Source organism: Lampetra fluviatilis, chromosome 68 (genome assembly GCF_964198595.1).
Source record: "Lampetra fluviatilis chromosome 68, kcLamFluv1.1, whole genome shotgun sequence".
Lineage (NCBI taxonomy): Eukaryota > Metazoa > Chordata > Hyperoartia > Petromyzontiformes > Petromyzontidae > Lampetra > Lampetra fluviatilis.
Window position 1 is genome coordinate 4,190,154 of NC_136342.1, and position 17,413 is coordinate 4,207,566.

General features: G+C 48.1%; 1 protein-coding gene across 1 annotated transcript in view; it reads right to left on the reverse strand.

Annotated features, from left to right (window-relative positions):
* LOC144952539 (torsin-4A-like) overlaps window positions 1–11,847 on the reverse strand; it is a gene marked incomplete at its 5' end in the record, with an annotated part of 14,846 nt that extends 2,999 nt beyond the window's left edge. The window contains 2 exons of the mRNA XM_078882989.1: window positions 1–11; window positions 11,302–11,847. The exon at window positions 1–11 is cut by the window's left edge and continues 268 nt beyond it. Coding sequence (XP_078739115.1) covers window positions 1–11; window positions 11,302–11,847 — 557 coding nt within the window. The remainder of the gene's footprint in view (window positions 12–11,301) is intronic.
* Between the last annotated feature and the right edge of the window lie 5,566 nt (window positions 11,848–17,413).

The following is a 17,413-nucleotide window of genomic DNA, read 5'->3' on the forward strand; positions in this document are numbered from 1 at the left end:
GCGTTGTAGATCTGGGGGTGAGGAGGGGAGGGGAGGTGGGTGGGTGGTGATAATGGAGGTGGTGGTGGAGATGTGGTGGTGGTGGTGGTGGAGAGGTGGTGGTGGTGGTGGGTGGATGGAGAGTGATGGTGGGTGGTAGATGGAGGTGGTGGTGGTGGAGAGGTGGTGGTGGTGGGTGGAGAGCGATGGTGGTGGATGGATGGAGAGTGGTGATGGTGGTAGTGGGTGGAGAGCGATGGTGGGTGGTGGATGGAGAGTGGTGATGGTGGGTGGTGGATGGAAAGTGGTGGTGGGTGGATGGAGAGCGATGGTGGGTGGTGGATGGAGAGTGGTGATGGTGGTGGTGGGTGGAGAGCGATGGTGGGTGGTGGATGGAGAGTGGTGATGGTGGTGGTGGGTGGAGAGCGATGGTGGGTGGTGGATGGAGAGTGGTGATGGTGGGTGGTAGATGGAGAGTGGTGGTGGTGGTGGTGGGTGGAGAGCGATGGTGGGTGGTGGATGGAGAGTGGTGATGGTGGGTGGTGGATGGAAAGTGGTGGTGGGTGGATGGAGAGTGGTGATGGTGGGTGGTAGATGGAGAGTGGTGGTGGTGGTGGTGGGTGGAGAGCGATGGTGGGTGGTGGATGGAGAGTGGTGGTGGATGGAAAGTGGTGGTGGGTGGATGGAGAGTGGTGGTGGTGGGTGGTGGTGGATGGAGAGTGGTGGGTGGATGGAGAGTGGTGGATGGATGAATGGAAAGTGGTGGGTGGATGGAGAGTGGTGGTGGTGGGTGGTGGTGGATGGAGAGTGGTGGGTGGATGGAGAGTGGTGGATGGATGAATGGAAAGTGGTGGGTGGATGGAGAGTGGTGGTGGTGGTAGATGGATGGATGGCGAGTGGTGCAGAGGGTGGAGGAGGGAAATCGAATTTTAATTTCGTTCGTTCCTCAATCCGCTTGTCCTGGCGAGGGTCGCGACGTCAGCATGGCGAGTAGCGGCGGTCCCACAGCTCCCTTACCCTGGCGACAGACTCCAGTTCGACATTACTACTACACTACTACACACTACTACACACTACTACACTACTACACACTACTACACTACTACTACACTACTATACACTATACACTACTACACACTACTATACACTACTACACACTACTACACACTACTATACACTATACACTACTACACACTACACACTACTATACACTACTACACACTACTATACACTATACACTACTACACACTACTATACACTATACACTACTACACACTACTATACACTATACACTACTACACACTACTATACACTATACACTACTACACACTACTATACACTATACACTACTACACACTACTATACACTATACACTACTACACACTACTACACACTACTATACACTATACACTACACTATACACTACTACACACTACTACACACTATACACTATACACTACACTACACACTACACTATACACTACTACACTACTATACACTACACACTATACACTACACTACACACTACACTATACACTACTATACACTATACACTACTACACTACTACACACTATACACTATACACTACACTACACACTACTACACACTATACACTACACACTACTACACACTATACACTACTACACACTATACACTACTACACTACTATACACTATACACTACTACACACTATACACTACTATACACTACACTACTACACACTACTATACACTACTACACTACACTATACACTACTACACACTATACACTATACACTACACTATACACTACTACACTACACTATACACTACACTATACACTACACTATACACTACTACACACTACTACACACTACTATACTACTACACACTACTATACACTATACACTACTACACTATACACTACTACACTATACACTACTACACTATACACTACTACACACTATACACTACTACACACTATACACTACTATACACTACTATACACTACTACACACTACTACACACTACTATACACTACTACACACTACTATACACTACTACACACTACTACACACTACTATACACTACTACACACTACTATACACTACTACACACTACTACACACTACTATACACTACTACACACTACTACACACTACTATACACTACTACACTATACACTACTATACACTATACACTACTACACTATACACTACTACACACTATACACTACTATACACTATACACTACTACACACTATACACTACTATACACTACACTACTACACACTACTATACACTACTACACTACACTATACACTACTACACACTATACACTATACACTACACTATACACTACTACACTACACTATACACTACACTATACACTACTACACTATACACTACTACACTATACACTACTATACACTATACACTACTACACTAGACACTACTATACACTACTACACACTACTATACACTACTACACACTACTATACTACTACACACTACTACACTATACACTACTACACTATACACTACTACACTATACACTACTACACTATACACTACACTATACACTACTATACACTATACACTACTACACTATACACTACTACACTATACACTACTACACACTATACACTACTACACACTACTACACACTATACACTACTATACACTACTACACACTACTACACACTACTATACACTACTACACACTACTACACACTACTACACACTACTACACACTACTACACACTACTACACACTACTATACACTACTATACTATACACTACTATACACTATACACTACTACACTATACACTACTATACACTATACACTACTATACACTATACACTACTACACACTACTATACACTATACACTACTACACTATACACTACTACACACTACTATACACTATACACTACTACACACTACTATACACTATACACTACACTATACACTACACTATACACTATACACTACTACACTATACACTACTATACACTATACACTACTACACTAGACACTACTATACACTACTACACACTACTATACACTATACACTACACTATACATTACTATACATTACTACACACTACTACACACTATTATACACTACTACACTATACACTATACTATACACTACACTATACACTACACTATACACTACACTATACATTACTACACACTACTACACACTACTACACACTACTATACACTACTACACTATACACTACTATACACTATACACTACTACACTATACACTACTATACACTACTACACACTATACACTACTATACACTATACACTACTACACACTATACACTACTATACACTACACTACTACACACTACTATACACTACTACACTACACTATACACTACTACACACTATACACTATACACTACACTATACACTACTACACTACACTATACACTACACTATACACTACTACACACTACTACACACTACTATACTACTACACACTACTATACACTATACACTACTACACTATACACTACTACACTATACACTACTACACTATACACTACACTATACACTACTATACACTATACACTACTACACTATACACTACTACACTATACACTACTACACACTATACACTACACACTATACACTACTATACACTACTATACACTACTACACACTACTATACACTACTACACACTACTACACACTACTATACACTACTACACTATACACTACTATACACTACTACACTATACACTACTATACACTATACACTACTATACACTATACACTACTACACACTACTATACACTATACACTACTACACACTACTATACACTATACACTACACTATACACTACACTATACACTATACACTACTACACTATACACTACTATACACTATACACTACTACACTAGACACTACTATACACTACTACACACTACTATACACTATACACTACACTATACATTACTATACATTACTACACACTACTACACACTATTATACACTACTACACTATACACTATACTATACACTACACTATACACTACACTATACACTACACTATACACTACACTATACACTACTACACACTACTATACACTATACACTACTACACTAGACACTACTATACACTACATTATACTATCCACTATGCTATACACTACACACGGCTATACACTGCACTATACACTACTATACACTACACTATTCACTACACTACACACTACTATACACTACTATACACTACACTACACACTACTATACACTACACTACACACTATACTATACACTACTATACACTCTACGCTAATAGACTCTACGCTACTACACTATACACTACACTATACACTACACTACACACTACTATACACTACACTATACACTACACTATACACTTGGTTCAGACTCTGTTCATTCAGACGCTGTCTCCCCGACAGACCTGCTCTCCACCTGAGGACGGCTGCTTGCGTTGTGGCCGAAACGTCGTGAGAATTGTATTTTATTACGTTTTATTATTTTATTGTTTCATTATTTCCATTCTACGTGACGACTTTACCGAAAGAACCAAGAAGATGAGAACAGCCATGGCGCCACGTCCCGTCGACCCCTCCTAAGGCGTCGGATGGTTTCCCGTAACGTCTTAGAGGCTGCTGGGTGCACCCTTTCCGTGGACTCTCCAAACTCGTCACGCGCCACCTAGGGGCCTTTCGCTCCAGCGACTGCTGCAGCTGATGCCCTCTTGGCAAGCGGGAACCTCTCGATCGAGTCTGGAGACCTCCGCCACAACCACCTCGTCCTTCAGGTCGTTACCCAAAGCTCGTGAGCATCTTTAGGCGACGGTGGGAACGAAAATCGACCTGTAAACCGCAAGCTTTGTTCGAGGGTGGAGCGCCCGCGCAACACTGCGGACGGCGCACCGATCCGCCGGCCGTTCTCTCGCTCCCACCCGCCGTCGATCGCGAAAGAAACCCCCGAGGCAGAGGTCGCAAACGGGTTTTGATTCCTTACCCGTACCTGTACCCGGCCGCACCAGGGTCGCAAACGGGTACCCGTACCCGGCCGTACCCGTACCCTACCCGTACCCGGCCGGGTACGGGTAGGGTACGGGTATCGGGTTCCTGATTGCGACCTCTGGGATGAAGCCACGTTGCAGGCGCGGGTGGGTTGATTCTAGCAACTTGAATTGTGAGAAGAGACAAGACGTTGGGAAATGAGTGACAAACGGTGACTCGCAGGTGACTCACGGCCTACCCGTACCCGTACCCGGCCGCACCAGGGTCGCAAACAGCAACCCGTACCCGGCCGGGTACGGGTAGCCGGGTATCAGGTAGGGTACGGGTATCGGGTACCCGGTTGCGACCTCTGCCCCGAGGTAACTTAAACTCGTCCACGAAGGGCGGCTGTTCCCACCCTCCTGGGAGTGAACCACGATCCCATCAGATTTGGAGGTGCCGATGCCCGTCCCCGGCCGCTTCCGCAACGCGGCGTGAGACGGTTCGAGCGCCACGCGCTGCAGATGGCAGACCGACGAGGCGAAGGGGACAAACCTCGTCTGCAAAAGGTAGCGACGCTGGAGACCTTTTCCTGAGCATAGCTCAGGGAAAAGCCTCCTCCTCCCCCATCCTCCTTCAACTTGACAGCTTCCCTCACCACCGGTGTCCGCCAGCAGGTCCAAAAGGTTGGCCGCCATGACAGGCACAAACTGCCTTCAGGCCGAAGCCTTTCGCAGCTGCAGCATCCAACACAGTCCGCTCGGACTCAACGTCCACGGCCTCACCGGGAGTTCACGACGAGTTTCGCCGGGATGTGGAAGTTGAAATCTTCCTGCACTGGCTCTTCCGCCAGACGTTCCCGGACAACGCGGCACTATTCGTTTTCCGGCCTTCCACGTCTATCTGGTCGGTGCCCCGAGCGTCGGAGACGACGTAACACCACCAGGCGCTGTTCAGTTGACGGCTCTGCCCCCTTCTCTGCACCCAAAGTGTCCAGAACATGCGGCCGTAGGGTCCGATGATACAACCGTTGAGGAGTGGAGCGCTGACTTCATGTCACGCTCGCCTCGGGGGGGGAATGCCGTCAAGGTGAAGTGACGTCATGCCCCCCGGGGTATTTGACGGGAGACCCCGTCAAAGTGGACGGGGTCTTCGCCGTGAGCCAGAAGAGCGAGCGTTAGGGGAGTAGGGGGCTCCGGGATAGGGGGTGTGAGAGCCAGGCTAAGGGGGGCTACTTTACCCGGCTGACCATGTTGGATGAACCCTCGTTCAGTGCTGTGGGAAGAGCCCGACAGCCTGGTGGGGTGTAGGAGCTCCCAGTACCCTTCCCCTGGGGAGATGAGTTAAGAACCCTTGTGTTAACCCCTTCCCCTGGGGAGATTAGTTAAGAACCCTTGTGTTAACCCCTTCCCCTGGGGAGATTAGTTAATAACCCTTGTGTTAACCCCTTCCCCTGGGGAGATGAGTTAAGAACCCTTGTGTTAACCCCTTCCCCTGGGGAGATGAGTTAAGAACCCTTGTGTTAACCCCTTCCCCTGGGGAGATGAGTTAAGAACCGTTGTGTTAACCCCTTCCCCTGGGGAGATGAGTTAAGAACCGTTGTGTTAACCCCTTCCCCTGGGGAGATTAGTTAAGAACCGTTGTGTTAACCCCTTCCCCTGGGGAGATTAGTTAAGAACCGTTGTGTTAACCCCTTCCCCTGGGGAGATTAGTTAAGAACCCTTGTGTTAACCCCTTCCCCTGGGGAGATTAGTTAAGAACCGTTGTGTTAACCCCTTCCCCTGGAGAGATGAGTTAAGAACCGTTGTGTTAACCCCTTCCCCTGGGGAGATTAGTTAAGAACCGTTGTGTTAACCCCTTCCCCTGGGGAGATTAGTTAAGAACCGTTGTGTTAACCCCTTCCCCTGGGGAGATTAGTTAAGAACCGTTGTGTTAACCCCTTCCCCTGGGGAGATGAGTTAAGAACCCTTGTGTTAACCCCTTCTCCTGGGGAGATTAGTTAAGAACCGTTGTGTTAACCCCTTCCCCTGGGGAGCTTAGTTAAGAACCCTTGTGTTAACCCCTTCCCCTGGGGAGATTAGTTAAGAACCGTTGTGTTAACCCCTTCCCCTGGGGAGATGAGTTAAGAACCGTTGTGTTAACCCCTTCCCCTGGGGAGATGAGTTAAGAACCCTTGTGTTAACCCCTTCCCCTGGGGAGATGAGTTAAGAACCGTTGTGTTAACCCCTTCCCCTGGGGAGATGAGTTAAGAACCGTTGTGTTAACCCCTTCCCCTGGGGAGATGAGTTAAGAACCCTTGTGTTAACCCCTTCCCCTGGGGAGATGAGTTAAGAACCGTTGTGTTAACCCCTTCCCCTGGGGAGATGAGTTAAGAACCGTTGTGTTAACCCCTTCCCCTGGGGAGATTAGTTAAGAACCGTTGTGTTAACCCCTTCCCCTGGGGAGATGAGTTAAGAACCCTTGTGTTAACCCCTTCCCCTGGGGAGATTAGTTAAGAACCGTTGTGTTAACCCCTTCCCCTGGGGAGATTAGTTAAGAACCCTTGTGTTAACCCCTTCCCCTGGGGAGATGAGTTAAGAACCGTTGTGTTAACCCCTTCCCCTGGGGAGCTTAGTTAAGAACCGTTGTGTTAACCCCTTCCCCTGGGGAGATTAGTTAAGAACCGTTGTGTTAACCCCTTCCCCTGGGGAGATTAGTTAAGAACCCTTGTGTTAACCCCTTCCCCTGGGGAGATGAGTTAAGAACCGTTGTGTTAACCCCTTCCCCTGGGGAGATGAGTTAAGAACCGTTGTGTTAACCCCTTCCCCTGGGGAGCTTAGTTAAGAACCGTTGTGTTAACCCCTTCCCCTGGGGAGATTAGTTAAGAACCGTTGTGTTAACCCCTTCCCCTGGGGAGATGAGTTAAGAACCGTTGTGTTAACCCCTTCCCCTGGGGAGATTAGTTAAGAACCCTTGTGTTAACCCCTTCCCCTGGGGAGATGAGTTAAGAACCGTTGTGTTAACCCCTTCCCCTGGGGAGATGAGTTAATAACCGTTGTGTTAACCCCTTCCCCTGGGGAGATGAGTTAATAACCGTTGTGTTAACCCCTTCCCCTGGGGAGATGAGTTAAGAACCGTTGTGTTAACCCCTTCCCCTGGGGAGATGAGTTAAGAACCGTTGTGTTAACCCCTTCCCCTGGGGAGATTAGTTAAGAACCCTTGTGTTAACCCCTTCCCCTGGGGAGATTAGTTAAGAACCGTTGTGTTAACCCCTTCCCCTGGGGAGCTTAGTTAAGAACCGTTGTGTTAACCCCTTCCCCTGGGGAGATTAGTTAAGAACCGTTGTGTTAACCCCTTCCCCTGGGGAGATTAGTTAAGAACCGTTGTGTTAACCCCTTCCCCTGGGGAGATTAGTTAAGAACCGTTGTGTTAACCCCTTCCCCTGGGGAGATTAGTTAAGAACCGTTGTGTTAACCCCTTCCCCTGGGGAGATGAGTTAATAACCTTTGTGTTAACCCCTTCTCCTGGGGAGATGAGTTAAGAACCGTTGTGTTAACCCCTTCCCCTGGGGAGATGAGTTAATAACCTTTGTGTTAACCCCTTCCCCTGGGGAGATGAGTTAAGAACCGTTGTGTTAACCCCTTCCCCTGGGGAGATTAGTTAAGAACCGTTGTGTTAACCCCTTCCCCTGGGGAGATTAGTTAAGAACCGTTGTGTTAACCCCTTCCCCTGGGGAGATTAGTTAAGAACCGTTGTGTTAACCCCTTCCCCTGGGGAGATGAGTTAAGAACCGTTGTGTTAACCCCTTCCCCTGGGGAGATTAGTTAAGAACCGTTGTGTTAACCCCTTCCCCTGGGGAGATGAGTTAAGAACCGTTGTGTTAACCCCTTCCCCTGGGGAGATTAGTTAAGAACCGTTGTGTTAACCCCTTCCCCTGGGGAGATTAGTTAAGAACCGTTGTGTTAACCCCTTCCCCTGGGGAGATTAGTTAAGAACCGTTGTGTTAACCCCTTCCCCTGGGGAGATGAGTTAAGAACCGTTGTGTTAACCCCTTCCCCTGGGGAGATTAGTTAAGAACCGTTGTGTTAACCCCTTCCCCTGGGGAGATTAGTTAAGAACCGTTGTGTTAACCCCTTCCCCTGGGGAGATGAGTTAATAACCGTTGTGTTAACCCCTTCCCCTGGGGAGATGAGTTAATAACCGTTGTGTTAACCCCTTCCCCTGGGGAGATTAGTTAAGAACCGTTGTGTTAACCCCTTCCCCTGGGGAGATGAGTTAAGAACCGTTGTGTTAACCCCTTCCCCTGGGGAGATGAGTTAAGAACCGTTGTGTTAACCCCTTCCCCTGGGGAGATTAGTTAAGAACCGTTGTGTTAACCCCTTCCCCTGGGGAGATGAGTTAAGAACCGTTGTGTTAACCCCTTCCCCTGGGGAGATGAGTTAAGAACCGTTGTGTTAACCCCTTCCCCTGGGGAGATTAGTTAAGAACCGTTGTGTTAACCCCTTCCCCTGGGGAGATGAGTTAAGAACCGTTGTGTTAACCCCTTCCCCTGGGGAGATTAGTTAAGAACCGTTGTGTTAACCCCTTCCCCTGGGGAGATGAGTTAAGAACCGTTGTGTTAACCCCTTCCCCTGGGGAGATTAGTTAAGAACCGTTGTGTTAACCCCTTCCCCTGGGGAGATTAGTTAAGAACCGTTGTGTTAACCCCTTCCCCTGGGGAGATGAGTTAAGAACCGTTGTGTTAACCCCTTCCCCTGGGGAGATGAGTTAATAACCGTTGTGTTAACCCCTTCCCCTGGGGAGATGAGTTAAGAACCGTTGTGTTAACCCCTTCCCCTGGGGAGATTAGTTAAGAACCGTTGTGTTAACCCCTTCCCCTGGGGAGATGAGTTAAGAACCGTTGTGTTAACCCCTTCCCCTGGAGAGATGAGTTAACCGTTGTGTTAACCCCTTCCCCTGGGAAGATTAGTTAATAACCGTTGTGTTAACCCCTTCCCCTGGGGAGATTAGTTAATAACCGTTGTGTTAACCCCTTCCCCTGGGGAGATTAGTTAATAACCGTTGTGTTAACCCCTTCCCCTGGGGAGATTAGTTAAGAACCCTTGTGTTAACCCCTTCCCCTGGGGAGATTAGTTAAGAACCGTTGTGTTAACCCCTTCCCCTGGGGAGATGAGTTAAGAACCGTTGTGTTAACCCCTTCCCCTGGGGAGATTAGTTAAGAACCCTTGTGTTAACCCCTTCCCCTGGGGAGATTAGTTAAGAACCGTTGTGTTAACCCCTTCCCCTGGGGAGATGAGTTAAGAACCGTTGTGTTAACCCCTTCCCCTGGAGAGATTAGTTAAGAACCGTTGTGTTAACCCCTTCCCCTGGGGAGATTAGTTAAGAACCGTTGTGTTAACCCCTTCCCCTGGAGAGATGAGTTAAGAACCGTTGTGTTAACCCCTTCCCCTGGGGAGATTAGTTAAGAACCGTTGTGTTAACCCCTTCCTCTGGGGAGATGAGTTAATAACCGTTGTGTTAACCCCTTCCCCTGGGGAGATGAGTTAAGAACCGTTGTGTTAACCCCTTCCCCCGGGTTAGGCGTAAGACCTGAACAAACAGTTTGGCGTCAGCCCCTACACGACCGGCTTCAGCGTCTTTTTCTACCACGCAACTCAACTATGAAGTCACTTATGAGACATCTCCTTTGCCAGTGGCAAAATATTGTAGTAGGTTTTTTTACCCTTTAAACTGGTACAAAACTCTTGACACCTTTATACAAGGCGTCATGTTTGCAATGACCGCAACACAAGCAGTCAAAATGCAAACAAATGACTGCTTGTGTTGTGGTTATTGCAAACATGATACCATCTTCACCACAACCACCATCACCACCACCACCACCACCCCCACCACCACCACCACCACCACCACCACCTCCATCACCACTACCACCACCTTCACCACAACCACCACCTTCACCACTACCACCACCATCTCCACTACCACCACCTTCACCACAACCACCACCATCATCATCTCCACTACCATCATCATCTCCACCACCTTCACCACAACCACCACCATCATTAGCTCCACTACCACCATCATCTCCACTACATCCACTACCACCACCACCATCTCCACTACCACCATCACAACCAACACCACCACCATCATCATCTCCACTACCATCATCATCTCCACCACCTTCACCACCTCCACCACCACCACCACCTCCACCACCACCACCTTCACCACCACCTTCACCACCACCACCACCACCTCCATCACCACTACCACCACCTTCACCACTACCACCACCTTCACCACAACCACAACCACCCCCACCACCACCACCACCCCCACCACCACCACCACACCTGCAGGCCGAAGGCGAGGGTGAAGAGTGTGAGCAGCAGCACGGCGTGGTCCGCCTCGGGAGCCGACAGCGCCTCCCTTCTCCTGCGACTCCTCGCGCAGCTGGGCGGATACAAAACTCGCCCGCTCCTCCGCACCCCGCCTCGTCCACCACCTCGTCCACCACCTCGTCCACCACCTCGTCTGCCGCCGCCGCCTCCTCCGTTGCAAGCGGCGCCACCGTCAGTTGCGAGGTGTTCGATCTCGCTGGCGCTGAACGTGAACACGTCGGGCGGGCGGCGGGGTCGAGGTGGTGCCCACCGCTGGCGCTCCGATATTGGTGGTGGCGACGGTGGTGGGGATGTGTGGTGGTTGTGGTTGTTGTTGTGGTTGTTGTTGTGGTTGTTGTTGTGGTTGTTGTTGCAGACAGCGGGTCTGGAGTTGCGAACGACGTCTAGCCAACGGCGCCGGATGCGGGCGATGGTTTGGAGGCGGTAGATAAGCAATGACGCATCGGGGCGGGCTGCTGATGATGATGCTGATGATGATGGTGGTCGTGCTGATGTTGATGATGGTAGTCGTACTGATGATGATGATGATGGCAGTCGTTCTGATGATGATGATGATGGTGGTAATCGTTCTGATGATGATGGTGGTGGTCGAACTGATGATAATGGTGGTCGTACTGATGCTGATGATGATGATGGTGGTCGTACTGATGATAATGGTGGTCGTACTGATGATGATGATGATGGCAGTCGTTCTGATGATGATGATGGTGGTAATCGTTCTGATGATGATGCTGGTGGTCGTACTGATGATAATGGTGGTCGTACTGATGATGATGATGGTGGTCGTACTGATGCTGATGATGATGATGGTGGTCGTACTGATGATGATGATGATAATCGTACTGATGATGATGATGACAGTCGTGATGATGATGATGGTGGTCGTGCTGATAATGATGGGGAAGAGTTCATCTTTACTGCTGGTGAGGGTGCTACTGATGATGATGATGGTGGTGTGCTGCTGCTGATGCTGATGGACTTGCTGATGATGGAGTTGCTTCTGATGATGATGTTGGTCGACTTGCATATGATGATGATAGTAGTGGTGCTGATGTCGTTGCTGCTGATGTACTTATGATAATTGCTGATGATGATGACGATGTCGCTGCTGCTGATGTAATTATGATAATTGCTGATGATGATGATGTAGCTGCTGATGTACTTGTGATAATTGCTGATGATGATGATGTAGCTGCTGATGTACTTGTGATAATTGCTGATGATGATGATGATGATGTTGTAGCTGCTGATGATACTGCTGTTGCGATATTGGTTTCCAGGCGGAGTTCTACCTGCAAAACCAGACCAATCACAACAACAGTCTCATCACACATGGACTCACACAGAGACCCAAAGATTCACACAGAGACCCATAGACTCACACAGAGACCCATAGACTCACACAGAGACTCATAGATTCACACAGAGACCCATAGACTCACACAGAGACCCATAGACTCACACAGAGACCCATAGACTCACACAGAGACCCATAGACTCACACAGAGACTCATAGATTCACACAGAGACCCATAGACTCACACAGAGACCCATAGACTCACACAGAGACCCATAGACTCACACAGAGACCCATAGACTCACACAGAGACCCATAGACTCACACAGAGACCCAAAGATTCACACAGAGACCCATAGACTCACACAGAGACCCAAAGATTCACACAGAGACCCAGTCACACACAGAGACCCATAGACTCACACAGAGACCCAAAGATTCACACAGAGACCCAGTCACACACAGAGACCCATAGACTCACACAGAGACTCATAGACTCACACAGAGACCCAAAGATTCACACAGAGACCCAGTCACACACAGAGACCCATAAACTCACACAGAGACCCATAGACTCACACAGAGACCCAAAGATTCACACAGAGACCCATAGACTCACACAGAGACTCATAGATTCACACAGAGACCCAGTCACACACAGAGACCCATAGACTCACACAGAGACCCAAAGATTCACACAGAGACCCAGTCACACACAGAGACCCATAGACTCACACAGAGACCCATAGACTCACACAGAGAGCCATAGACTCACACAGAGACCCATAGACTCACACAGAGACCCATAGACTCACACAGAGACCCATAGACTCACACAGAGACCCATAGACTCACACAGAGACCCATAGACTCACACAGAGACCCAAAGATTCACACAGAGACCCAGTCACACACAGAGACCCATAGACTCACACAGAGACCCATAGATTCACACAGAGACCCAGTCACACACAGAGACCCATAGACTCACACAGAGACCCATAGACTCACACAGAGAGCCATAGACTCACACAGAGACCCATAGACTCACACAGAGACCCATAGACTCACACAGAGACCCAGTCACACACAGAGACTCATAGACTCACACAGAGACCCAAAGATTCACACAGAGACCCAGTCACACACAGAGACCCATAGACTCACACAGAGACCCAAAGATTCACACAGAGACCCATAGACTCACACAGAGACGCATAGATTCACACAGAGACCCAGTCACACACAGAGACCCATAGACTCACACAGAGACCCATAGACTCACACAGAGACCCATAGACTCACACAGAGACCCATAGACTCACACAGAGACCCATAGACTCACACAGAGACCCAAAGATTCACACAGAGACCCAGTCACACACAGAGACCCATAGACTCACACAGAGACCCAAAGATTCACACAGAGACCCATAGACTCACACAGAGACGCATAGATTCACACAGAGACCCAGTCACACACAGAGACCCATAGACTCACACAGAGACCCATAGACTCACACAGAGACCCGTAGACTCACACAGAGACCCATAGACTCACACAGAGACCCAAAGATTCACACAGAAACCCAGTCACACACAGAGACTCATAGACTCACACAGAGACCCAAAGATTCACACAGAGACCCATAGACTCACACAGAGACTCATAGATTCACACAGAGACCCAGTCACACACAGAGACCCATAAACTCACACAGAGACCCATAGACTCACACAGAGACCCAAAGATTCACACAGAGACCCATAGACTCACACAGAGACTCATAGATTCACACAGAGACCCATAGACTCACACAGAGACCCATAGATTCACACAGAGACCCAAAGATTCACACAGAGACCCATAGACTCACACAGAGACCCAGTCACACACAGAGACCCATAGACTCACACAGAGACCCATAGACTCACACATAGACCCATAGACTCACACAGAGACCCAAAGATTCACACAGAGACTCATAGATTCACACAGAGACCCAAAGATTCACACAGAGACCCAAAGATTCACACAGAGACCCATAGACTCACACAGAGACCCAGTCACACACAGAGACCCATAGACTCACACAGAGACCCATAGACTCACACATAGACCCATAGACTCACACAGAGACCCAAAGATTCACACAGAGACCCATAAACTCACACAGAGACCCATAGACTCACACAGAGACCCAAAGATTCACACAGAGACCCATAGACTCACACAGAGACTCATAGATTCACACAGAGACCCAGTCACACACAGAGACCCATAGACTCACACAGAGACTCATAAATTCACACAGAGACCCATAGACTCACACAGAGACTCATAGACTCACACAGAGACCCATAGACTCACACAGAGACCCATAGACTCACACAGAGACCCATAGACTCACACAGAGACCCATAGACTCACACAGAGACCCAAAGATTCACACAGAGACCCATAGACTCACACAGAGACTCATAGATTCACACAGAGACCCATAGACTCACACAGAGACTCATAGATTCACACAGAGACCCATAGACTCACACAGAGACTCAAAGACTCACACAGAGACCCATAGACTCACACAGAGACCCATAGACTCACACAGAGACTCATAGATTCACACAGAGACCCATAGACTCACACAGAGACTCATAGATTCACACAGAGACCCATAGACTCACACAGAGACCCATAGACTCAAACAGAGACCCATAGACTCACACAGAGACCCATAGACTCAAACAGAGACCCATAGACTCACACAGAGACCCATAGACTCACACAGAGACCCAAAGATTCACACAGAGACCCATAGACTCACACAGAAACTCATAGATTCACACAGAGACCCATAGACTCACACAGAGACTCATAGATTCACACAGAGACCCATAGACTCACACAGAGACTCATAGATTCACACAGAGACCCATAGACTCACACAGAGACTCAAAGACTCACACAGAGACCCATAGACTCACACAGAGACCCATAGACTCACACAGAGACTCATAGATTCACACAGAGACCCATAGACTCACACAGAGACTCATAAATTCACACAGAGACCCATAGACTCACACAGAGACCCATAGACTCACACAGAGACCCATAGACTCACACAGAGACCCATAGACTAACACAGAGACCCATAGACTCACACAGAGACTCATAGATTCACACAGAGACCCATAGACTCACACAGAGACCCAGTCACAGACAGAGACCCATAGACTCACACAGAGACTCATAAATTCACACAGAGACCCATAGACTCACACAGAGACTCATAGATTCACACAGAGACCCATAGACTCACACAGAGACTCATAGATTCACACAGAGACCCATAGACTCACACAGAGACTCAAAGACTCACACAGAGACCCATAGACTCACACAGAGACTCATAGACTCACACAGAGACTCATAGATTCACACAGAGACCCAGAGTCACACAGAGACTCATAGATTCACACAGAGACCCATAGACTCACACAGAGACCCATAAACTCACACAGAGACCCATAGACTCACACAGAGACCCATAGACTCACACAGAGACCCATAGACTCACACAGAGACCCATAGACTCACACAGAGACCCATAGACTCACACAGAGACCCATAGACTCACACAGAGACCCATAGACTCACACAGAGACTCATATATTCACACAGAGACGCATAGACTCACACAGAGACCCATAGACTCACACAGAGACCCATAGACTCACACAGAGACCCATAGACTCACACAGAGACCCATAGACTCACACAGAGACCCATAGACTCACACAGAGACCCATAGACTCACACAGAGACTCATAGATTCACACAGAGACGCATAGACTCACACAGAGACCCATAGACTCACACAGCGACTCATAGATTCACACAGAGACCCATAGACTCACACAGAGACCCATAGACTCACACAGAGACCCATAGACTCACACAGAGACTCATAGATTCACACAGAGACCCAGAGTCACACACAGAGACCCATAGACTCACACAGAGACTCATAGACTCACACAGAGACCCATAGACTCACACATAGACCGATAGACTCACACAGAGACCCATAGACTCACACAGAGACCCATAGACTCACACAGAGACTCATAGATTCACACAGAGACACAGAGTCACACACAGAGACCCATAAACTCACACAGAGACTCATAGACTCAGACAGAGACCCAGAGTCACACACAGAGACTCATAGACTCACACAGAGATCCATAGATTCACAAAGAGACCCATAGACTCACACAGAGACTCATAGACTCACACAGAGACCCATATACTCACACAGAGACCCATAGACTCACACAGAGACCCATAGACTCACACAGAAACCCATATACTCACACAGAGACCCATATACTCACACAGAGACCCATAGACTCACACAGAGACCCATAGACTCACACAGAGACTCATAGACTCACACAGAGACCCATATACTCACACAAAGACCCATAGACTCAGACAGAGACCCATAGACTCACAAAGAGACCCATAGATTCGCACAGAGACCCAGAGTCACACACAGAGACCCATAGACTCACACAGAGACCCATAGACTCACAAAGAGACCCATAGATTCGCACAGAGACCCATATACTCACACAGAGACCCATATACTCACACAGAGACCCATAGACTCACACAAAGACCCATAGACTCACACAGAGACCCATAGACTCACACAGAGACCCATAGACTCACACAGAGACCCATAGACTCAC